The 25562-nt window shown below is 40.9% G+C and overlaps 1 protein-coding gene across 5 annotated transcripts in view; it reads right to left on the bottom strand.

Annotated features, from left to right (window-relative positions):
* The window catches only part of tle2b (TLE family member 2, transcriptional corepressor b), a 113375-nt gene extending 88862 nt beyond the window's left edge, over positions 1–24513 (bottom strand). For 2 of the 5 annotated variants that reach the window (XM_042481359.2, XM_042481365.2), the window contains exon 1: positions 14076–14954. In XM_042481359.2, the coding sequence (XP_042337293.2) occupies positions 14076–14099 (24 nt within the window). In that variant the 5' untranslated portion in view covers positions 14100–14954. Of the gene's footprint in view, positions 1–14075; positions 14957–23910; positions 24003–24341 lie in introns of those variants that run through there. The other 3 variants (XM_088077794.1, XM_088077793.1, XM_088077795.1) reach the window with 3 other exon arrangements.
* Between the last annotated feature and the right edge of the window lie 1049 nt (positions 24514–25562).

The following is a 25562-nucleotide window of genomic DNA, read 5'->3' as shown; positions in this document are numbered from 1 at the left end:
CCCTGATCCCTGCAGTGTACCTACACCCATCTTTTCACTCAATTTTACACATGCAGCAATCAGAGAAACCTGACCTACTCTAACCCTGGACCTCAAAATGAAGTTTCCTTTCACTATGATTTGGTGCTCGCAAACAGCAACAATTCTGATTTGATATGAGCTAAGATCAAATTTTGCAAAAAAAAAAGAAAGAATATGTTTTGTTGGAATGGATTAAACCAATAAATGGACTCACACTTGTATAGCGCCTTTCTAGTCTTCAAACCATTCAAAGCACTTTCACAGTACTTATCACTCATTCATACACTGGTGGCCAGGGCTGCCAAACGTGGAACCACTCACTGCTAAGTTTTGAAATATCACACACTTGGCTCAGCCATCAGGAGCAATTTGGAGTTCAGTATCTTGTCCAAATGCAGACTGGTGAAGCCATGGATTGAACCACCGAGCATCCATTTGGTGGACAACCCTCTCTAACTCCTGAATCACAGCTGCCCTCTAAAACCGCAGATGATGCTGTCAGCCTTCAATCTAGTGTCTACAGCCACAAATATATGGTGCACATAGTGTGTCTTTTACTTGGTAATAAAAGCCAAATATGAATCTATCCATCCATTCAAACTGAGCGGCACAGTGAAGCTGGGTGGCTATCGGCCTGCAGCTATGGCTAAAAGATTGGCGGTTTCAGTGGCGGGGCTTCATTAGTCTAGACAAGCACAATTCAATTAGATTTCAATTAGTCCAACGGTGGAGGTCAGGGACGCGGTGGGTTCCCCAGTAATTAATCCATGGAGCCGAGCTGAGCTGAGCTAAACTGAGCTGAGGCAGGCATAGCAGGGACATCTAGATGGCTGGATGGGCACAATACACACAAACCATCTGTGTGTGTGTGTGTGTGCGTGTGTGGGCAGGAGGGGTGGAGGGAGGTGGGTGGGATAGATGAGGATAGGGGGTGTCTGCCAACAGATCCCCACTGACCTTGATTCACACCACACACGCTCAGTGGGGGAGGGGAGGAGGGAGGGGCAGATAGTGATCTGGCACACGCAGATACAAACACACACGCCCACGAAGCCATGAAAATAAAAAAACAACTACACAAACAAACAATCGCACACTGCTGCACATGCAGATTCCCACGCAGGGTGCACACAAGCAATCAGAGAACACACAAACCACACGGTGAGAGGGAGGTGTGGATTGATGAGGGTGGAAAAAAGGCAGGAGAGATGGATACTCATCTGACAGATAGAAGGATGGATGGAGCAAGGGATGGAGGGAGTGATAGACTAGTCTGACATCTTTACAGAGGAGTGAAAGAACGAGCAGAGAGACAGATGATGAAAGAGTGGCGTGGCTGCTGACTGAGAGAGATAGCCGGCCATTCATTCGTCTGACACAGAGGGGATGGGAAGAAGAGGAGACAGGAAGAGAAAGACAGGGAGGGAGAGAGAGAGAGTTGTGCACTCTTCTTGTAGTCAACACACCCTCATCGCTCTACCCTGTGCACTGTCCATCCGTCTGTGGTAATACTGCTCCCACCATCTGCTGCCATGAACACATGAGCACACAGACACATACTCATGCGGATGCACACGGATAAAGTGCTGCTGGCGGGTTACATCAGCAGCACTAAGTCATATAACAAAGCCCATAGTCACAGATCAGGATTATAAGATGAGATAAGAGGAGATCTGCGAGCGACAACCATCGGTGTCAACATGGCGTCTTCTGTAGTGTGCTGCCTGCCGATGAGAGAGATTTGAATTTCTTTCATCTGTTGGACAAAAACTCCAAAATGTCTTTCTTTTGATTCGCCAATTGCACCTTTCTGAATGAGTTTCATGGACCTAGGAGCAGTAAAACTTCTTATGACCGAGACGGAAATGAAAAATACAGAAAAAATAAGGTCCTCAGGCAAAAGGAGAAAAATTCTCTCCCTTTGCTGAGCTCTGCCCGTCAGGATAAAGAGACGAGTATAGAAAGCTGGTATCAAATTGGTTCATGCTTATTATTAATAATAGAAGACTGTTCTGCTCAAGGACACGTAAGCAGGTGAAAGTAAAACAGCGCTTTAAGTAAACCAGATGCCTCACCATACGATATTATCACTTTACTAGAGTCACAATACAATATCACTGCTATATAAATGTTTTGCGATATGCTTAGTATTTCCATACAATGTATTGTATATGCTGCCATTTATTCCTTTTTTTCAACTACAAATAATGTCAACAAAGGAAAACTTTGTCGATGTCTGTTTTTAACTAATAAGATAAACATATCATCTCCCATTAAGTTAATTTTATTGCAGCCAAACATATCTCGTGGATTGAAACAGCAGGCTAACAAAAGTTTGATATGTATATGAAATATGAATAATTTATGTAATACAGCTAGAATTACTGCTTCACAGTTGTATGTCTCTGCAAACCAGTCAGGCTGCAGTTGCAGTTTACAATCATGTCTGAGAAAACATGGATGCTTCACACACATCTTCAACCAGCAGCACACAAAATTCATTCATTCAATCAGCAAAGTTTTTTTTTTTTTTGGAGCTTTTCATGCCTTTATTGCAGAGTACAGGTGAAGCGTGAAAGGGGCAGAGAGAGGGGATGACATGCAGCAAAGGAACCCCAACCCGCGGCCTCTGTAGCGAGGATTTAGCCTCAATACATGGGACACCCGCTCCATCCACTAGGCCGCCAGGTGCCCCCTTCAAGGTATTATAAGATATTGTATTCAGGAGAATGAAAGGGATGCAAGGTCAAAGTAAGCTTGACCTCTGACCAACAAAATCTAATCAGTTCATTATTGAGTCTGAGTGAGTGTTTGTGCCAAATTTGAAGAAATCCCCTGAAGGCGTTCTTGAAGTATCACCTTCACAAGAATAGGACGGACAGACAGGTGGATGGACATGCTGACAACCTGAAAACACAATGCCTCCAGCCACAGCTATTGCCAGTGCAAAGGCATATGAATCAATACTTGAGGTCCGCCTAATGATACAATGTTTCCACTCAAAATACCACAATAATATGCTGTATCAATTTTCTCTCCAACTCCTACAGCTATAAGTTATCTAAGGGGATAAATGTGCGTCCCTCTGCAGTGTTTACAAAGATGGCGGCATCATCAAGTCGTGCCGTATGTACACCAGAACTAACATTTGTTGTTGGAGTGTGTCTGTGTGTATCTGGTCTCTCCTGTATTGTGACAGATGGCAGCCCAGACTGTTAGGGGTCCAATAGTGCGTCACGAAGGGCCAAAAAACAGCCTACCGCCTGTGTTGTCATGTGTGTGTATATTTGTGTTTGTGTGTGTGAGCGCCGTGGCAGCCAGCATAGGGGATCCTGAAACCCAAAACTGATCCGGTTAATCTAGGAGGAGGAGGTGGGTGGAGGAGGGGGGAGGGAAGGGTCACTTGTGCGCAAACAAACAAACACACACACACACACACATACACATACATATATGCACCATGTGGGACAGCAGTCAATCACAATTTGGTCGAGCTGGCACGGGCAAGCAGAGAATTAGGAGGGATTATCAGAGGGGAGGGGGGAGGAGAGGGGCGGAGTGGCGGGTGAAGCCCATTGCGCTGTATCACATAACAGGATGGAGGCGGGACCCACTGGCTGTAATCATCACCTGTCTGTCAGTGTTTGTCCGCCTGAGTCTGTCTGTCTGTCTGTCATGAGCTTGATTGTATGACTTGAAAAAATTAAATAAATAAATTAGTAGTACAAGTGATGTGATACCATGCAAACACATTACTATGATGAGGCATTGTAATTAAACATAGTATGTGGCTTTTTCTTTATTTTGTATGGAGTTAAAAAAAAAAAAAAAAAACATCTATGCCATTACCAAAGTCATTTAGCGACTGTTACTGGTCAGTGTCACTGGTCACAAATAGAACACTACCAAAACTATATAAATTACAATTTAGAGTTAAAAAAAAAGTCATGAAGAGCCCTTAAATCTGTTTTTTTTTTTTTAGATAATTAATCAATATGTTTACTAATTGGGACATTTTACAAGGGAAAAGTGAACTTGGCAGTTCTAAATTACCCAAATAAAAGGTCTTTGGCATCTGCGTACCAAAATTTCTAGTAAATTAGCAGACACACTCAGTCGCCAGTTTGTTACATACACTTTGCTAAAATTAATGCAGTCTAATACAACCTTGGTGAAGATTTTTTGGATGAAGCTGCAGCCTCCAAAATGATCATACAGATTATTTAAAGGTCAAGTGTGTAGGATTTAGGGACGTCTATTGGCAAAAATGGTATATAATATTCATAATTATGTTTTCATTAGTTTATAATCACCTGAATATTAAAATTGTGTCTTTGTTACAGCAGAATGAGACATTTATATATAGGTACAGAGGGGGTCCTGTCCCGCAGAGTCTGCCAAGTTGTTCTATAGTAACCCAGAATTAATAAATTCAAACGCTGGCTCTAGATTGCGCTATTCCCGTTTTCACCTGGCACATGGGAGAATTTTCAGTTCTGGAAGCTCACCTCTAGATGCCACTAAGTCCTACACACTGGAATTTGATTTAGCATCTCCTTAAAAACAGCTTTTGGCGCTGTTGAGTTGTGAAGGTACTTCTGATATTTTGTCAATCCCATTTCTATCAGCGAGGGTAGGCTGAATGACAGAAACATCTCTGCATAATGTGATATACTGTAAAGGCACCATCAACTGTGTCCTCTAAAATGATCATTATGTAGAATCAACACATCTCTATAATGGTTTCAACAAAAACTGAACATTATAACCTTTGCAAAGGGAGGATTTATTGCAGGCCTGTTGCATTACACTGCAACTGGCAACTGATTGTGTAAACTAACATCAGTATCTTCTACTATGCTAATAGATTTCAAAAATGAAAAAGGACACCAAGACACTTCTATCAAAACGTTAAAAGTTTTTAATCAGATGGCCATTTCATAGTGAAATACTAAAAACACAGACAATACTGGCACTTGTTGAGATAAAACTGCATTACAATTAACACGTAGCAGCACAAAGAGCCTTCTTAAGCCTGACGAAGGCTATTAAAAAGTCATCTGGTTAAAGGAAGGTGGGTTCAGGAAGGTGCATACCGCCCAAGCCTATCGACCAAAGTAAACAAGCACTAAGTTTAATTGAAACTTCTCCAATGAACCAATGTCTGCACCGGATCCTTTTTGTGCTCAGATCTAGAAAAAAAATGACTATGCGTTTGGTTACGTTCACAGCCATTCACCGTTAGCATTCTTAGGTTGAATGCAAAACGTTATTGGCCCACTATCACGTCAGCTACAACCCATAAAGTCTGTTTCGGTGAAGTCAAGCGATGTATTTGAGAAAGTTGGCTGCTCAGTGTGCCGAGGTGTCACCAAAACGTTCCCAAGTATGGCTCTCCTCTACGCCTGTGGCATGTGGTGGCATATTAGGCTACTGAGTTCTTCATATTATGAGCATCAAAGGAAGTAGAAAAAAGGTATCAAATGAAGTACTCTTTTGGTATCACTTTTGGTACTGGTATTGGTACTGAATTTGTAACTTTTTAAACAATCACCAGAGCCTCCAAGTAATATTGCAGCAATCTTCATGACTTCATGCAGTGACTTGCAATAGTTATTTTCAGTCACACTTCAGTTTTATCCCCCCAATCTGTCTGAATATTAGGTCAATCTGTTTCCATCTGTCTCTCTGTCAGTCTCTCTCTCTTTCTGTCCGTCACATGGAAGTCCTCTGCTCCAACAGCTGTGAGACTTTCCACCACTGGCAGTGGCTGCATGAGAGAGACAGCAACTGTGAAACAGATGCAGGTCTGGGACTGATTGGGGGAGAAATTATTCTATCTGTCTGCTTGTCTTCTCCGTCTATCTGTTTAGCCCCTGGCGCACTTTCTACCGACACATGAGCATTCACACGGTATAAGCAGGCATGCCTATGCATGGATGCATTCATTCGAACAAAACACCCACAATCAAAACATTTTCTCTTTCTTGCGCCCTCTCTCATGCTGCACCATCTCGTTCCTCCCTCCCTTTTCTCTCTTTTTGTTCTTTACTTCTCCTTCTTAGCCCCTTTGTTCTTCCTTTTGCCTGTGTCTCTCCGAGACAAGCAGAGACACATTCAGATAGCGCATGAAATAATAATTGGCTGGTGAAATATTTAGGAAAAAGGCACATGAATAGATGAGAAATACCAAGTGTGGCAGAGGAGTGTCAGTGCCCCGTGTGTATGAGTGTGTGTGTATGTGTTTGTGTCTGCTGAAGTGAGAAGCAATGAACATAAGCAACAGCTCATTGGTTTGGACTCTGCGGATGAAAGACTGAAGAAGAGCTGCAGGGAATGTAACTTACATATCATCCATCTCTTTAAGACGCCCTCACATCTCTCTCTTTCTTTCTGAGTTTTGTCTGGAGATCACTCAAAAGGTTTTGATAACTTCCAGAGAGCCACACTGCCAACATCCCAACAACAGAAGCTCATTTAGAGCTAGTGGCCCTCTTGTTCTGCTGAGAACCAATGAACATCTTTGCCACTCACTCATCCTGCCAGCTAGCTAGTCAGTCCTTCAGTTTGACAGTCAATTAAATTGGCAGCCAACCAGCCAGTGAACCAAAAGTCAAGCAGTCAGTCATTCAATCAGAAAGCCAGTCAGTGCACGGAGTAACCAGTCAGCAAGTTATCCAGACAGTCATTCAGAGAGCTAGTCAGTAAATGCTGCAGCTCACCAGTCAGCCACTAAGCCAGCGGTGGATTACAAATCAGAGAAAGATTGGCAGCCAAAAGAGTCTCTGGACTCCATCCAAGCCTCGCTCTGATCGTTTCTTTTAATGACAAAGAAAAGAACGCAGGATTTGAGGATAGCAAACGTTTTTTTAATCAGAGGACAGACTTAATCTGGGTGGCTGCTGATATCTGACTATAAGATGTTGGTTTATTATACAACTTTTGCTTGTTCTCTAGGTCCTCTCACCACAGCTGTATTGTTGTTACTTGACTTTTTGCCATTTTATGAGGTTGCCTTTGTGATGCAGAATGAAATTAAATGTAAACAAGACGAGGACAAAAGAAAGGAGGGGAGAATGTCATCTGTGGGAGGTGACAGCAATCGGCTGTGCTGTTTACCGTGCATGGCTTTCATTACAGCCACAAATGTTGGGGAAAAACAAACTGCCCGACACAGCTAGATGCCAGAAACAAAAAAAGGATCTAGTGTGCGAGAAAAAGCAAACAGTGCCAAAAATCTGTATGTATGCAAGCACTTACACAATTCAACACACATTATTAAGAAGTTTAGCATATGACTGCATCTACACAATCTACTCACAAATTCAATGTCATGCACACACACAAACATCAAAATCCAAGTTTAAGACGCACACAAACACTCTTACAGTGGCTCTGCCCTCATTAATGGAGCATATGTGATGTCTGTGGCCACATATTTGGCAAAAGTTTGTTTACTTGGCCGTAAAAATAAAGTGTTACCCTACTGGTGGCCAAAGGAGAAGGAAGCCGTCCCCATGCACAGTCTAACGCAAACACCCACACATGATTATACATTTTGGTTGCAACAATTTTCCAACAGTTATTTAGACTGTACCACACAGACTGGCACACTTCTCATTTCTGCTGAAGCATTTCTTCTTCTCTTTTTTCTTGTTGTCCTCCAATGCACACATACAAACTCTTGATGATAGTTCTACAGATGCTTTACTGTTGTGAGTACACGTTGTTTCCCACCACTTTTTAATTTTGTCCGTATTTCTGCATAGTATGTGGAGTATGCCCCCAGTGTTCAGCGCAAGGAAATGCATCTCTTCATGAATGACTGGAAATGCCACTGTAGCAACAGCAGTAATGTTCATTCTTAGTGCATTTAGCCTTCCAGTCTTGTGGAATATACACAGCAGTACAGAGACAAATACAGGACCAATAATGCATGGCGAAAAAAAGTACAATTGCAGAATGGTGGACAGAGCTGTCTTGCCTTTAAACTGGTAACTGAAGTAGTAACATCGATGTGTGTGTAAAAGGGACAATTGGCAGGATGGGATCATGGACAGCACTGGTGGTTTTGACAATGATCTCACCTCCAGGAGACTTAAAAGCTGCCTGTAGCAGATAGCTGTAAACTCAAAGAAAAAAAAACAGTGGCCTTAAATGTCAGCGAAATTGAAAAGCAACAAGGTCAGGCGGCTCCTTACCCTCTGGGGAGAGGACAAAGTCAGCCGCCAGAGATGGTAAACAATTATTTTTGCCATATGATGCTGTTGTTATTTTTCAAAAAGTGCTGCCAAAGCATTTGTTATATGTCACACTAGAGGCCGATGCTGTTGTGTTAAACGCCCTTCACTCATCTTTTGTTCCAGCAATACCGACATGCTATCTATAATCACGCACTTGAATGGCATATTGCCATCTTTGTTTGGTTCTTTGTAAAAATGCAAAGTCAGCGACAAAGAGGGACTTCGTAGCGGCCCTTTTGTGCCATCTCTGTGTAAAAAGGGTTTATCAGTTACATAGTTAACATGCTGCCAATGTTAGAAAGCCTAATATGCCATCTAACTTTGCATTTAGAAAAAAAAGAATAAATAGAGCTGCATTACATTCATCAATCTCTTAGCTAATTAGTTTTATGCAAATTACCTGTGGTACAGTGCGTACAGTTTCTCCTAAATCTGCCGTGAAAGTTCAAGGAGGTTCTCATTGGATCAAATGGACTTCCAGCCATCTCGCACACAAACACAGACACTACGTGGAAACAAGGTGATACACTTCCAATAGAAAAAGTGACTAAATGATAATCATGCATGATGTAATAACAGTCAGAGCAGATTTGATTATCACACCTTCAGTAACCAAACATGAGCCAAGTCCAACTTTCCCTCTTGTTCTCTTTCACACTCGCTCTGCCTCATTTTATATTACGCCTGCTGAATAAACTCTGTCTGATCTTGATCCTCCAGACAACAGCCACCACAAGTCTAACTGAGGCTGAGAAAAAAATGAAGTACACACACATACACACACAGAGTGACTGACAGCTTTAACTGTATACTCACACCACGGCAAAACTTTAAGGTAAATGTGCCAAATAGTACAACCTTCATGTTTGAGAGAAGATGTGTTTGTAAAGATGTTAGCACCTAAATGAATATCTGTGTAAAATGATGTAAAGGGTAGTAGTTATAGACATCTTTCTTAACCATGAAAACACACAGTAAATCCTCTCTCTCTCTCACTGGGGTGTGGCAGCCAATCAAGAGCTTGTACATTCACAGCAACAGTCGAGGTCGGACTGGGACATTATTTATTGTTATTGTTGTTGGCACACAGCGCACACAAACCACCACCGCTCTCCTTTCCCCTTCCTCTCCCACATCTAAACTCACACACACACTTTAACAGCAACACTCACACACATACAAGCTCTATTCCAGGAACACAAGGACAATACAAACACGCACATTGTACACACACACAAAGACATACATATACTTACACAGAAAGACTTTTAACACCTAAGGGCACACACTTAAAACAAAAGTGAACCACACACAGGAGAAGTACACACTGTCACACGTATTTACACAAACATGACAACACGCACTTTTAATACGAAAATGCACACAGGCACAAAGCCCTAAAGAGACACATATAAAGAAATCACGCATATTAAACAAAACACACAAGAAAACACACATTCAGAGTTCTGATAATTCCCGCCACAAAAATCCAGTGGAACCAATTACAGCTCTGCCCGCCTGGCAAATCAGCCATCAGTTTTAACCTTTTCCTACCAGAGAGCAAGAAGATCAAAGACTGACTTCTTCTCTGATAAAAAAAAAAAATAAAATAACACTGCTTGAGCCGCCTTGAGACACCTTCCTTATCATCTCCGAGGGGACACGGAGGGGTTGAAAGGAGCGGCATTCAAGGCAGCTCTGTTCTCTCTGGCTGTCTGTCGCTGACAGGAAGTAGGCCATGATGTCTGACTGACGCCTACAAGGACACATCAAGGCTACCGAGTGCAATGAGTCAAGCCTGTTTACTGGGAAACACTTAAGTAACATATGTGTGGTTGTGTATTAACACAGCGAAGTGGAAAAACTGGTTCTCTTGTTGATATTCATTTTTATGAATAAAAAAATAAACTTGATGAGCCTCAGTTGTCCTTACTTGAAGTTTAATTAAAGCACAAATCAGACATCCAAAAAGCCTTGGGCTTACCAAAACTTTAAGGGAATACTTTCAACAATATGACCATTTGTATATCAATTACTCACCGCGTGTTACCTTGAATTCTTGGAGAAACCTTTTCTGGCATCCCTCTACGGAAAACACTCAACAGATTGATTTATTTGTTGATTGTAGACCACATTTAGCAACTGAAAAATTATATCAAAACATCTGTCTATACTTAATGCATTTCTCATTTATTCAGTGGTGTGCTCAGTACTTTCCAAACACTGAAGTGATGTGTTCACACCAGACGTAACGCAAGTGTTTCTCATGGTGAGTTTACATACAAAGTCAATGCAAAGGCGTGAACAGAGGCGAAATCATGTTGGGCGGCACAATGGACGCAATGGAGGCGACGCATAGTGTTTCCTTCACATTAATACTGTATATCAGTGGAAGCCCATCATGTTTAAAACACCCTTTCTATTTTTGGAGCTTGGCCATTCATTAGAAGCACTATTGAATTATATTATGCGGTTATTCATTGAACCACACTCTCTGAATACAGAGCGTACTCTGGGCACAGATGGAGTAGCAAAACATCAGGCTTGTTGAAAGTGAAACTTTAAACCTGTTAATTCTCCTGGGTCTAAGAGCTATTCCTCTCATGTATCGATCTAATCTGATCAGCTCTGAACAGATCAACAGATCAATTACCTGCGCCTTGAATCACAAACTGCTGCTGAGGGAAAAAAAGGACTCATGGACAGCTCAGAGTGTGCTGTATTCACAGACTAACAAAAAACTCTGAATTTAGAAAGGGAACCATACAAAAGCACACAGAAACATTTAAAAGACAGAAAAAAAGAAAGTTTGCTTTCATCATCACACTGCACATGCATTTTCCCTAAAATCTAAGTATTTAAAACTGAACTGAAAATTAAACTTTTCTATGCTTTCTTCAGAGTCAACCTGCAATACTAAGGGTTTTTGTTAAATGAAAATGCAAGAAAATACTAAACATACAACTGGAGAAATGAGAGCTGAATTGTATTGTAGGAGTAGTGGGAGAGTTTGTGAACAGATGTTTTGATATAATTTTGCTGTTGCTAAATGTGGTCCCCAAGCAATCAATAAATCAATATGTTCCCTGCTTTCCATTGAGGCATGCAAGAAAAACAAAGCTGTGGTGAGTAACTGATATACAAATGGCCATTTTGCAGAAAGTATTCCTTTAAAGTACAGAACAACCAACCAGCCTGATACAGTGTCTGTCCCACATCATTCAGATCCTCATATCATCACTTCACCACACAAGAGTCAGACAACGTGTGAGTGTTAACTCTGGAGCATCAACAAGGTTGACCTCTTATCATCCAGACAGACAGAAGCCTCTAAACATAAAGGATGTTAAGTGCCCACGGCACTGATGTTTCTTAGATCAACTACATGTAAGTGTACAAGTTAAATATCCTCCTGAGACACAGAATGAAGCATTTCTTATAATAAACAAAAAATCCTGCACACGCAGTGCCATCACAACTTTTTTCGACATTACTGACAAATCACACATATTTCACATCGCTGCTGACCATTTTCACACAGATGATTTTTATTTTTAAGCTGATTTTGTTCATTTGAAACTAGCCAGTCAACTTGATTATGATCTGACAATCAACTTGAAGAAACTCTATTTTCTAACACACTATAACAGTGGTCAATTCATCACTCCTGTTTGTCTTTCAAAGTTCTCATCTTGATGCAGTTGCAAAAAGAGACCATTTTCAAAGCTGTCAATGCTGGAGTCAATAAAAAATGAAGTGACATCTGAGATTTGAAAAATCAACTGCTAAAAAGCACCGAGCTCATATTGCCTTTTTCCCACAATAGAAAGACATGCTTATGGTTTTGCATGTGATTGTATTTCCTGGCAACAAATGAAATATTGGATCTCCCTCAAATGCATCAGCAAGGAGAGCTCTGACAGAGGTGATATTCCAGCTGTGCTATGAAAAGCACAGACACACAAAAAAAACTGGATGAACTGCATATTTTACAAGTAACCTTGTTCTGCATTTATGAGGACAAACACACAGATACACATATGTAAATACTGACGTACACACAGTCTGCACCACAAACACACATGCATGCACACACAACTGTTCTTTGCACCTTGACACCTCTCTATGGATCACATTTCATAGCAACACCAGAAATAAAGTTCCACTGGCAAAGAAAGCTGCAGAGGAAGGAGGGGAGAGAGAAAAACTAAGGAGAGACAGAAGGAGAGAGATAGAGGCTATATCGATCGGTTGGAGTTGGCTCAATCTGGGATTGAACTTTATCACAAACGAAGAGCATCACAGCAGGAAGCTCTCTGATACGCCTCTAAAGGAGAGAACAGAGGAATGTTCATGCGCTATTCTTCCTTTGCATCTCTCATTCATTTTCATTTCTCTTTCCACCCCCGGCCGTGCCTTTTTAAAGAATTCTTTCTCTCCTTTTTTTTTTTTATCTTTCTTGGCTCTTACATCTTTCACTTTCTCCCTTTGTTTTTCACTTCTCTCTTGTTTCTTTCAGCGTCTCTCTCTCTCTCCTTCTATTCCAGCGGCTGGCTTATTAGCATTCTCTCTGTACATATAATTGATTCCTCATGCCTTCCTCTTGTGAAAATGTCATTCATAATTCTGTGTGATAGCTAGCTGGCTGGCTTGCTGGCTGACTGAGTGGTTGGGCTGGCTGGCTGGCTGGCTGTGAGGCAAAGTGGCCACTGACCCATTTGTAGCAGATACAAAGAGACTGACAACCAAATCTGATTACAGCAACCGGACCGGGGCCCCTGTGAAATGAAAGGCCTAAGCCAGACTGAGCCTAAGCTGTCATTCATCCTTGTGTGCTTTTTAGTCTATGTGTTTAACCTTTATTTTACCCTGGCAGGTAAATTAACGGCAAATTCTCGCTGCTGATGAAGGGTGAAACTGAAGGAGAGAGGGGACTTTACGAAGGTATTAAAGGGGAAGTACTTGTGCACTCACGACCTTTCTTAGTGCTAATGGAAATGAATTTAACTATCAATTAAACGCCCTGTGTCTGTGTCTGTGTGTGTGTGTGTGTGTGTGTGTGTGTGTGTGTGTGTGTGTGTGTGTTTGCTTAGCAACTGAAATGAGCAAATGGACAGCTGAGGGTTGTACAGCCCAATTTACACACACGCACAGATGTCTATTCTCACACACACGCCACCAACAGTGTCACATATACCCACACCTAGAGACACTAATGAAACACTTATGGACACACACACACACACACACACACACACACACACACACACACACACACACACACACACACGCTGCAGATTCAGTTATACGCCACCTACACAGTGAACCATCAACAAGATCTCAAAGGCACCTGGTTGCAGCTGACAGAGGTGTGTGTGTGTCCGTGTGTGTGTGTGTGTGTGTGTGTGTGTGTGTGTGTCCATGTGTGTGTGCGTGTGTACAGAACTGGGAATCTCTTAGCCCTGACACCCTCCTCCCCTCCTGTCTCACTCCTCATGTTACAGTACAGTCCTTATAACTAAACAAGAGACACAGACAGGCTCAAAAAGGACAGACAGGAGGACAGAAAGACAAGAGGAAACCAAGATGAGGAGGAAGGACATGAGAATGATGTGAAAAGAAGCAGGGAGGCATGAAGAGACAGACACGGACAGGAAGCAAAAAGAGGGCAGAGGGAGACACAAGTGACAAGGTGAGTCTGGGACATAAAAAGCAACTGTGAGACTGGAGTTGAGAGACAGACAGATGGAGAGAGAGACAGAAAGAAAAGAGTCAGACAGACAGGAGAAAGAGACATAAGGAGGTACTTACCGGATGCCTGCCCTGAGGGTACATGATCCCAGGAGAGGAGAGGCTGCCAGTCCGTTTGATGGCCAGGTTAGTCCCCTGGCCCTCCACTCCTCTGCCCTCCACCGGTTACACAGCCACACGAACACACACACAAACCCCTCTTCACACACGCGCACACACACACACACACTCTGTAAGTCCAGTTCCTGCTCCTCAGCTGGGTTGAACACAGTACAAGTCTCTCTCTGTCTTTTCTTCCTTGCTCTCCCTCTCTCTTCTAAGGAGAATTCCTGTTGACACGCCACTGAAGAGAGCTCAATCCGTCCCTTCGTTTATCCAACAATGTCATGATAAAACAGAGCGCCAGACTTTACCCCCTTCTTCCTCCTCTTCTTCTTTTCCCAGTGAAAGTCTCAGTTTCTCCACCTCCTCGTCTTCCTTTCTCCCTTTCCCTCACCCTGTGATCAGTCAAGGTCCACTCGTAGTGACATGACACCGAGAATTTCATCCAGGCAGGCTTCCCTCTCTCCTCCTCCTCCTCCTCCTCCTCCTCCTCCTCCTAGTGCCCCTTCACCCGGCCGTCCAATGGTGAGACATACAAACATAAACACACACTCAGCTCCGTCCAAACAGTCTTCTTCTCTGCTTTTTCCTCCTCTTCACCCTCTCTCTGACACACTGGAGCCTTGACTGCTGCCGCAGAAAAGAAGAGGAAGGATAAGAAGGAGGAGAAGAAGAAGAAGGAGGAGGAGGGAGGGGAGAAAGGAGAGATAGAGAGAGAGAGGGAGAGAGAGAGCGAAAGAGAGAGAGAGAGTGAGAGCTTTGTTTTTAATCTAAATGTGGAAAAAAACGCAAGAGGAAAGCAGGAAAGAACAGCAGGTCAGTGGAGGATCCAGCGGGCTTTTCAGCAGCAAGCCCTAGACTGTAATATATTGTGCCTGTTGGCTTCAACACAAACACGACAGGCTGCTAAAGCTCCTCTTAAGGTGGAACTGAGTAGATAGAGACACCCAGTCACACACAGAGAGAGGCAGAGGGAGGAGAGAGCGAAGGAGGCAAAGAGAGAGATGGATCCCTTTTCAATTGTGGTCAGACAGACAAAGCAATCAGTCATGCACAAAGACTTAGGCTCAAACTGATATGAATCGAGATTCACGCACACAAACGCTCCGACACTCATACACAAATTCATGACAGCTATGTGGACACACTTGTTACGCAACACACACACACACAGTCGCACATACACACACGATAGTTACTCGGAGTGATAAGTTTATTACCCAGTTTACACCTTGCATTAAAATGAGTCTTGGCTGATTGGATGGCTATCCGTTCATGCTTAATCGCACATAAATCTAAGTTTAAACACAATAAGGATGCACCGATGAGCTGATTTGACACAAACTCCTCAGGAAGTAGTCTGAGACACACTACATCCAGACGTTTGTCAACTGTAAATGCATCACTGTGTCAAACCAGAGAGGTCAATCCTCCCAAACAGCAAAATTTCATCCAAAGAGACTAAGTCAGGACCAAGACCAGTGCAAGTCCAACACTGCTTAATGCACTTACAATCAATGTGTGTAACATGCAAACCATCCTCAAACTGATCAGAAAAATGCACACTTCCATAATAGCACCCAAAGAAAACAAGTAAATATTTCTCTTTATTCAGCTCTTTATTACCGTACTCAATGCATGTGTGTATCTATAAGTGCACCATGAGAAACGACTTGATAATATGATCAAAAGGCTTTGCGGAGGCTTATCTGATTTGTGGGGATTTCCCTTTGTTTTCTAAGAGCAAACAATTATAAACACCAAGGAGCTGAAATCAACTTAACCACCTTTATTCAACACTCAATTCTTGCACAATTAATTTTGTGATATCCCCTCAGTTATGGTCTTGACGAGACATGAAATAATATCCCAATTCCTCTTTGTCCGAAACCGATACAAGAGCAAGTAAAAATGCAGTTCGGTCAGAGACAAAGACTATCAAAAAGTGGTCTTGCGAACAAGATTGATCGACAGAAAAGTAACGTTACTCATGGTTAATCAGGTTAATTTCCAAAAGTGTTAATGATACATAAGCACCGCAAAATATTCAACAGAGAATGGAACCATGTATTTTTACTTCAAACAAAGACTATTGCCTAAATTTAGTCGTAATGAAAAGGTCATCTGCATGCTGCTTGCTTAAAGAAAAGAGACGCACGATGTGAACAGTTGATTCCTGTATTATCTGGAAACGAGCCATGTCAAATGTTCCAGAAAAACAAACCTGCGTACACAAAAAAAGTATATATTAAAAAAGTGTTTATTCTAACGCTTCTTTGCAGATTTATAATGATTTAAGAAGTTGTTAGGGAGCACATTAGACCTTTTGACACTTCCTGTTCAAGGTTGGAATTTCACACTGTTGCTCTGCCTCATCGTTCTTTATTACAGATATAATTTTGGAATCGGGGAACAGAGATATCGCAACTTTTAGCCGGCAGTGGAGGTAGTAACAGCATCTAATCGATGGCTGTGTAAAAGGAACAGCCGGCAGAATGTGACGGGTGTGACTTTTGACGTGTTGTGTGTGCGATCAACCACAAGAGATTTAATTTTAAAAAGCAGCTAAAAGGAGTCAAACGCGGATGTATTACAGTAAGTCGTGATACAGCATTGGAGGCAGGGCCCTGTTTTTTTTATGAGAGTTGCTCATTGACGCATGAAGTAAAAAAGCTCTTTCACGGGTGTAGAGTCAGTGTAGAATACCTGGATCTACTGGCCCATAAGGCAGGCGCACTACAGACGGCAACCGAGCAAGGCTGAGTGTGCCCGAGCAGGTAACTTCTGTCGGCAGAGCAAATGACTTCCAGTTTAGCACTTCGCTAGATTGAATAGTGGTCTAAAAAATGTCATTTTGTGGCTCTTTGAGACTTTCCAAATGTTATCTAACTGGATGGATTAAATCTAGATAATAAAATTTGTCATTTTGTGGGGGTTGTGACACTCACAAAAAATTATCCACTGATTTTACAGAAGTCTCTTTCTTGATGTAAGTCAATGGGGAAAAAAGTCTTTCTGGGCCAGTGGACATCATGTGACCGACGGTGGACGGTGTAGTTACATTTTTCGCCATGATGTAAAATTTGCATACATAAAAAAAATATAGAAAAATATATTTTGAAAAAAAAAAACTAAAAAAAAATGTCTAGAATTTTTTATTTAGAGTTATATATTTAAAATTGTGTTAAAAGGACAAAAACTCACACATAAATATATTTTTAATTTTTCTGCATTTTTTGGGGTCATTTTCTTGTTTATTTTTGTTTGGGGTTTTTTAACTTTAACTTTCTTTTTTTGCTTATTTTTAGGTAATTTTATTGTAACTTTTTCATTAGTTTCTTGCTAATTTTTAAACCATGTCTTGTTAAGTTGCTCGTTGTCATTTCCCCATGTTTCTGAAAGAAATCAAACCAATTTGCTCAGGTTTCAAATGGTTAATCGACAATGAAAATATCGTTAGTTGCAGTCCTGATACAAACAAAGTAATTTTTCTTACTGCTCTCTATTGCCTTGTGATATGATACTATATTAATTAAAGTCATGCCCTGTTCAACTTTTTCATTTTCTATTTTAACCATGTTGGTGGTCTTTTGGGGGGAAAAACAGTCGCTACATAGGAAATGATTCATTTTTCCTCTTCCTCAGCAGCAACAGTGGTTTGTTTGGAAAAGACAGAAGAACTGAACAGCATTGCCAAACACACAAAAAAAATCTACACTAACCAAAAGAATGTGCTACATCTAATAAAAAATGTTCATTAAAGTTAGGGCCACACATTGTGTGGTGATATCTAGCAAAACTGCAGCGCAGAACCATCAGCCACGTCCACTTACCACCAAAGATGTCATCAAAATCAATAAGTTGAGTATCTGGAGGACTACCACTGTAACACCCCACAAATATCCCCGCCACAGCAAGATAACAATGTCTCCCTGCCTACTTTTGACTGCTGGCTCCGCTGCACATGTTATTTACAGGACTGCCCAGAATGGACCGGGACCAACTAAGACCTGGTATTTAAAGCCTTTCCATGTACAGTACAGCAGTCTGGCCCGGCCGTGTTTTGGCGCTGTTTATAATGAGTTTATCCGGGGCAGCTCTGCCTTTGAACTTGATCAAACAGCCATTAATCCGACACTGTAGAATCGGACACAGTCAGTCTTGGCATCCGTGGAGGGTTTCCAGTAAGACAGAAACTGCATTTGATAACAAGCGGGTTAGCCAGAGGGCAGCCCCAGAGCCTCAATCAAGGTCACACACAGACATCCTATTATCCAATGCAGTCTATTAACAAACACTACACATCCTTTTGGGGAAACCTAATGCTGGCTTACGTTACCAAATTTAAGCTCAGCTAAGTTTGTTTGAATTTGCTCTGTGACTAATTTTAGCATTTGTTTCCAATATCTGATCTGGTGGTTACTAAGCATTGCGCTATTTTGAGCAGGAAACTATGAGAACTGTTCTCTGGATTTTAGAGAAGATGTGTGTGGGTTATCCGTTACTCTCATAAGAGGTCTGGAACATGTACAGGACATTTCTAGGAAAAAATCATTTACAGAACTGTATCATCTTGAGGTTGCGATGACAACAGTGATGAAGGCTCTGTATTAACAGCAGGAGATGCTTGATACTAAGCAGGTTGAAACTATAAACAGGAGTAAATAATCTGTTTCCATAAAATGATTCATTCATTTGTGGGTGAGGGCACATGAAGGTTAAGTAAGTGTTGGTTTTATCATATTAAATAGTTCTACTTTATCAGTCTCACTTCAAATAATGAATAAATTAACATATGTTTTAATTGGTTTGCAAAATATTTGACTTTTTTATTACATTTACCATGTCTTTCTATAATTTTCCATTACATCACCGGTATTTCTTTTGTGTTTCACTGATTTTAGACTTTTTTTTTTCAGCACTTTAAGCACCACAAGCCAAGTGAAATCAAGTTGTAATATTCTGGAGAGAAGACAGACGCATCTCAGCCAATATCTCCAACACTCTGCAACTCACATCAAAACTATCTAGACTTATAAACAGCACTACAAGTATACGGAAAAATATGTGTTTTTGATTTTAGGCCTCTTTAATTCCAACTATTAACACCACTACTACATTTTTTTAAGTAATGTGACACTGATTCAGTTACAATTTTTTTTTAAATGAACGCGTAAGTAAGGAAGCACAGCAATTTTCAATTAAACACAACAAAGAAAGAATATCAGCGGGTTTAAAAACATATTTAAAATAGAATTTTTTTGCAAGGTACCGAGACGAGAAAGGAGAAAATAAAGAACATTAATGTTGTTTTTTTCTATTTGCATGAAGAGAGTGGTTTGGGTGGGGATGGACATTGGAGTGGAGAGTTGGTTTATGATTGTGTATTATTATTAGGTTAGAATAGAACAAGGGTAGGAATTCAATTAAATGAAATACACCCTACTTGTTGTATATTAGCAAACCTTTGAAATACACAGCTGTGTAAAACGTGTTCCTAAGTCAACTCCCTCACGTTAAGACTCTCCTCTACATAAGCTACTGTCACATTACATTTAATCATACCACAGATGAGCTTTTCAATGACTTCATCACCAAAGTAAAACAAGATGTGAACACAATGTGCCTCACCAGGAGGCATGTTTCTGCTTGTGATCACGTCCTATTCACCATCATTCATGTCACCTCATGATGATGTTTACAAAGCAACTGACACAGAGGAAACCCACAAAACAAAGGGAAATCAAATGTACCATTATCCTATAATTACCACTGGTGAAATCTCCAAAACTTGAGCCTTGCAGTGCCGAAAAGGTTGTCTAAAACTGAAAAACTTTGCCACAAGGATACAATCATGACATCCTATTTTAAAAGAATAGCACCATCTGGCTAAGATTTCCACTTCTCCTGTTCAGGGTGGTGAAGCCTGCCTTAGCACCTTCTGTTGCACCTTTACACCTGCGGTAAAAACAATATGGAGTTTCTTGTTACCTGAGCTGCACATCATCAGAAGGAGGTGATCATGCTAACTTCACAAAAAAAAAGGCACAAGCTTTCCAAGATTCAAACCCCAGGCCTTCTCGCTGTGAGGCAACAGTGCAAACAATCACTCAAAAGAACCATAACAGTCCGATGGACAGATTGCCATGAAATTCAGTGTGGAAATTTGTTCTTCCCAGAAGATCAATCCTTTCCGTTTTGGACACATTTTCTCCTGTGCAGTTGTCTCCCTCTCTTTCCTGCTATTCTTCTTCCCATCTGCCTTCATTCAAAGTCTCTCTTTCAGCTTTCTCATTCACACAAACACACCGTCATTCGATGGTGCCCCCACCATCAACACTACCATTCCCCATGTAGCCCATTGTACTAATCAGCATTATCTAATTGTCTAGAATGGATTATGCAGGTAATTATTCCCCCGACTCCTCACACTGAGTTTCAGAGAGACAGATGGGCAGGCAGACATCAACACAGTGCAGAAGTTACATCAGTTCAAAGCTTGTAGTTGTATTTGATGTTTATAATACTGCCTTAGCATGGACATATTACTGAATGGGCATACAGGGCACAGGCCCAGGAGCCAAAACGATCAAGCCAAGAGATGCAAAGGGAATGGCAAAAGAAACACAAAATAACTACAAAAACTGGCAAGTCAACCACAAAGAGACAGAAAATGACTGAAAAAATAAAAGAGACACATAATTACCACAGAGCAACACAAAGATGCATAACAACTACAAAAAGTAGTAAACCAACCAAAAAAAGAGAAAACCACCCCAAAGTTTGTGTGTCTTGCTCATTTGTAAGAGAGGTGGTAGCTTTGATAAGTAAAAAACAAAAGGCACCATGGAAAAACACTCTTTCTGTAATGGTCCAGAAAAGATAGTGGCGGAAAGCAGAACGAAAATGGCGTAAATCAAAGCTTCACATTCATTTTGAAATCTATAAAGAAAAATTACGCATTTATAATTTGACCTTGAGAAGTGCATGGCAGTCACTTTTCTCTGAGACCATCAACAGAAACAGTAACAATTCACGTGTGTTATTTGCTACTGTGGACAGATTAACTAACCCTCTGGTTCCAGTATCTCTAGAACTAGTTTCCACCAAGTTTCAAGGCTTCAGACATGCAATTAACTCTTCAATGCCAAATAATAATGTGCCATCACTGCAGGCTTCCCAAGTTAACTTGCTAAGTATGACACAATTTAAGACCATCAGAGTCAAATCACTGGAAGAAATGATCTCCAGTCTCAGTTCCTCCACCTGCTGCCTTGATGTTTTACCCACCAGCTTCCTTAAAACTGTTCTGAGCAGTCTGGTAAAACAACTCACTCTTACAGTTAATCTGTCTCTCCAATCTGACACTTTTCCAAATGCTTTGAAAACTGCAGTCATCAGGCCTCTCCGAAAGAAGAGCAGTCTGGATGCCACTGTAACAACAACTATCGGCTACTTACCGTTTTCAAGTAAAGCTATTAAAAAAGTTGTCCACCAGCAACTTAGCAACTTTTTAAAGCCAAACAATTGCTTTGATGACTTTCAGTAAGGTTTTCAGCCCCATCACAGCACTGAGACTGCACTCGTTAAGGTAATAAATTACATCCGTCTTCACACAGACTCCGGCAAAGTCTCTATTTTAGTGCTACTGGGTCTAAGTGCTGCCTTTGACACAGTGGACCACACAATTTTATTAGAAAGACTAGAAAACTGGGTTGGACTCTCTGGAACTGTCCCTGAATGGGTCAAGTCATATCTTCATGACAGGAAGTACTTTGTCTCAATTGGAGACTGTAAGTCAGAGCGGATGACCGTGACATGTGGGGTCCCATAGGGGTCAATTTTGGGACCACTTGTGTTTAATCTATATATGCCTCGATTGGGCCAAATTATGCAAAATAACGAAGTAGCCTACCACAATTATGCAGATGACATGCAAATATACATATCACTTTCACCAGGTGATTATGAACCTGTAGAACGTCTGTGTCACTGTATTGAGCAAATCAATAATTGGATGCATCAAAATTTAATCCAACTCAATAGAGAAAAGACAAATATTGTCTTTGGGCCACGGAAAGAAAGGCAGAGTGTCAGATCTCACCTTGAATCTCTCTCTCCTGTAACCAAGATCCAAACAAGAAACCTTGGGGCTCTACTTTCCTTACACTGGCTACCTGTCACTCAGAGAATTAATTTAAAAATCTCGGTGCTCGTCTATAAATCACTCTGTGGCTCAGCACCAAAATATATCTCTGACATGCTTGTGACATATGAACCTTCAAGGATTCAAGGACCCTCAGAACATCTGGGGCCGGTCTATTGACCATCCCAAGAGTCAGAACTAAACATGGAGAAGCAGCATTTTGTTATCATTCAGCACAAATCTGGAATAACCTCCCAGATGAGGTTCAGCAAGCCTCGACTCTGACCACTTTTAAGTCAAAGTAAAAAGGTTCCTTTTTTACACTGCCTTCTCCACCCGCTAATGACTACAAAGTGATTTTCTAACCTTGATTTTAAATCATTTTAAATGATCTTTTCATCTTTGCACCTCTTGTCTGCATTTTTGCTATTTTAATAGTGTTTTTTAATCATTTAGTAATTGATTTTACCTTGTATATCTTATCTTTTTTCTCTTTTATTCTAAATCTGTATCTTTTACTATGTTTTTATATTCTATTGCTCTGTAAAGCGCTTTCAAGTGCCCTGTATGAAATGTGCTATACAAATAAAGCTGCCTTGCCTTTTATGCATGTCCATGCATCGGGGTCCATTATCTCATAATCGGCCCATGATCAATAGCATGTTCCCACGAGAATACATGACACCTAATTCATCAATTGTGTTTACATTTACATTTCTCAAAGCAACATTTGGATTTTGTGTTGGATACAGTATATAGAAAATTTGTAAAGTTTGCCTTCGGCTTGTTTCATTTATCAAAAACATTTTTGCTGCAATTTTTTCTAAACAATCAAAAGAAAAACAGCTCAACAATAACTTAAATATTTATTTGTGTGTAGGATTTAGGACAATTTAGTGCCATGGGGTGAGGATTGCAGATTGCAACCACCTGAAACTTCTCCTGATTAAAATTCCCTTAGTGATCATTGTGCGGGAGGTTTTTTACTGGAAACTGAGATATCGGCAGAGGTCTCTTCCTGTCCAAAACAAATTTGATTACTGTCTTATATTTATGCCAATATGTATCCCCCTAAAACCTACAAACTGGACCTTTAAACTTCATTTCCCCTTAGATGCAGAAAATTCTCCCTTAGGAGAAATTTGTCTTGGACATTGGGGTCAACAGATTATCAGCCTGGCTGATTTTTGGAGCCAATATTTTGCAATTTGCCAATTATCTGTATTAGCATAAAGCTTTAAGTTGGAATGTGTTAAAGTCCAAATGCTGTTTATGGAAATTGCATATCGGTTCCAAATATCAGTTATCGGTCTCATTAACTACTAATAATCTGTATCGGTCCTGAAAAAACAATATCTGTGGAGCCCTATTGGACACAGGCAAAACAGCCACATACATATACAGTCAGACTACGATGAACACAGTATCTTTCCTGGATACTACACCACCTACACCAGGTGACATGGCCACACATGTATAGAGTCAAAGTACAAATAACACACAGTACCACCCCCCCCATATGCCCTGAATGCATGCAGATGCTGCACAGATACCCTAACTAAAATAACTGCATTAAAATGCTAAAGAGTAATGCACAAATGCCCTACACATCATAACTGGACACATACAAGAGTGCATGTTACTGACCTCGGCCTCTGTGCTACATGAGGAGGCTTCAGGGATTCAGTCTGAAGGGATCCACAGAGGACAGTCAGCACCTTCAGAGAGACAGTCAGCATCTAAAACACAGAGGAGCAGAATCAGCTGCTACAGATACAATAAAGACAGTATGAATTCAGCCCTCAGAGCCCTAAACAGCAGCAACAGATGATATTAGCTGACCAGTGATGTGTTTTCACAACATCAGCTTATAGCAGTAGCAAACATTTCTAGCAAAGTAGCAGCAGTCATTTGTGGCAGCAGTCAGGGATTTATATATTTGAGCAAAAAACTGAGGAATGAGGCCTACAATGATGGAATAACAAAAAATAACGACAGAAAACAGAGCAGCCCAAGTTTGACATATATTTGAGCCCCGAAACCACATAATGAAGGTCGCAGGACACAATGTAACTTACATTCAAACCAGGTCACCTCTCAGTTAAGTAACTACGGCTGCCTAATTTATTCTTACATCAACAAGACGCTATAAAAACCGAGGAAACTCGACTTTAATGCGTTCACGTCTCAATTTAGACTGTGGGAAAGGACGCCAACAACTCTCCGGTTCCACCTTAAAATCTCTTCCTTGTTTGAGGGCTGTCTCAGCCTTCTGATTGGCCTAAGGCATGCCGTGCTCTAACCAATTGTTGTAAAGGTACCCCACGTTGGGTTCTGATGTCATCGGGTAATCGGACCAATCCGGTACAGACTCTGCCGCTGAATGGGTGTGGGCGGCGGAGGGGAGCTGAGGAGTCTGTGGGGATTGTGGGCATTGAAGTCCCAATTATTCTGCACACACACACACACACACACACACACACACTCGGGCGCATGCACGTTGTCAGTCACGCTACATAAATGCTCAGTAAATTCCGACGTTAATTTCAATCCTGCTATTTCTACTGCGCGCGCACACAGAGACAACAGAACGCGCGCGCGCGCGCGCACACACACACACACACACACAGGGTAAACACCTCACTTCTGAGACATGTCCAGCTCGAAATTAAAGATTTTTTTTCGTGCCAATTTCTCTTTATTCCACTTCAAACACTAAAATCAAAATACGTTAATGGGTGGCCTTCTAATGAGGCATACAGAGCAACATAAATCATAACCTGCAGGGATATAAGAAGTCATGCAGTATATGTTGCTGCTTTGAAATACTGCAGTCTGTTTATTCCTGTTATGTTATTTAGATCTTTTTCTTTCTCTCTTTTTCTTTCTTTCTTTCTTTCTTTCTTTTTATTTTTTATTTTTATTAAATTATTTTTTGATTTATTTAATCTATTTTTCTTTATTTATTTATTTTTTATTTATTTATTTTATTTCCTTTTATTCGTGGTTTCATTACTTCTTTTGCATTTGTTGTTTTTGGTCTTTTTTGTATTATTTTATACTGACATTTTGCATCCTGCATGTTGCATTATTTGTCCTCTTTAACAATTTTATTCAGGCTCTACCCCAGTTTTGTCTCGCTTATGCTCAGTAGGACTGTTTGGATTTCACTTGTTGTATTGCCTTATGTATCCCACTTCTGCTTTTGCTTTGTTTGTCAAAGCATGTTGTTAAGTCTGTTTTTAGAGGCGCTATATAAATAGTGATTATTATTATTATTATTATTATTATTATACTCC

Source organism: Plectropomus leopardus, chromosome 5 (assembly GCF_026936395.1).
Source record: "Plectropomus leopardus strain MGB_pleo_1.0 chromosome 5, ASM2693639v1, whole genome shotgun sequence".
NCBI classification, from domain to species: domain Eukaryota; kingdom Metazoa; phylum Chordata; class Actinopteri; order Perciformes; family Serranidae; genus Plectropomus; species Plectropomus leopardus.
The sequence above is the reverse complement of the archived record's forward strand: the minus strand, read 5'-3'. Positions and strand labels throughout refer to the sequence as shown.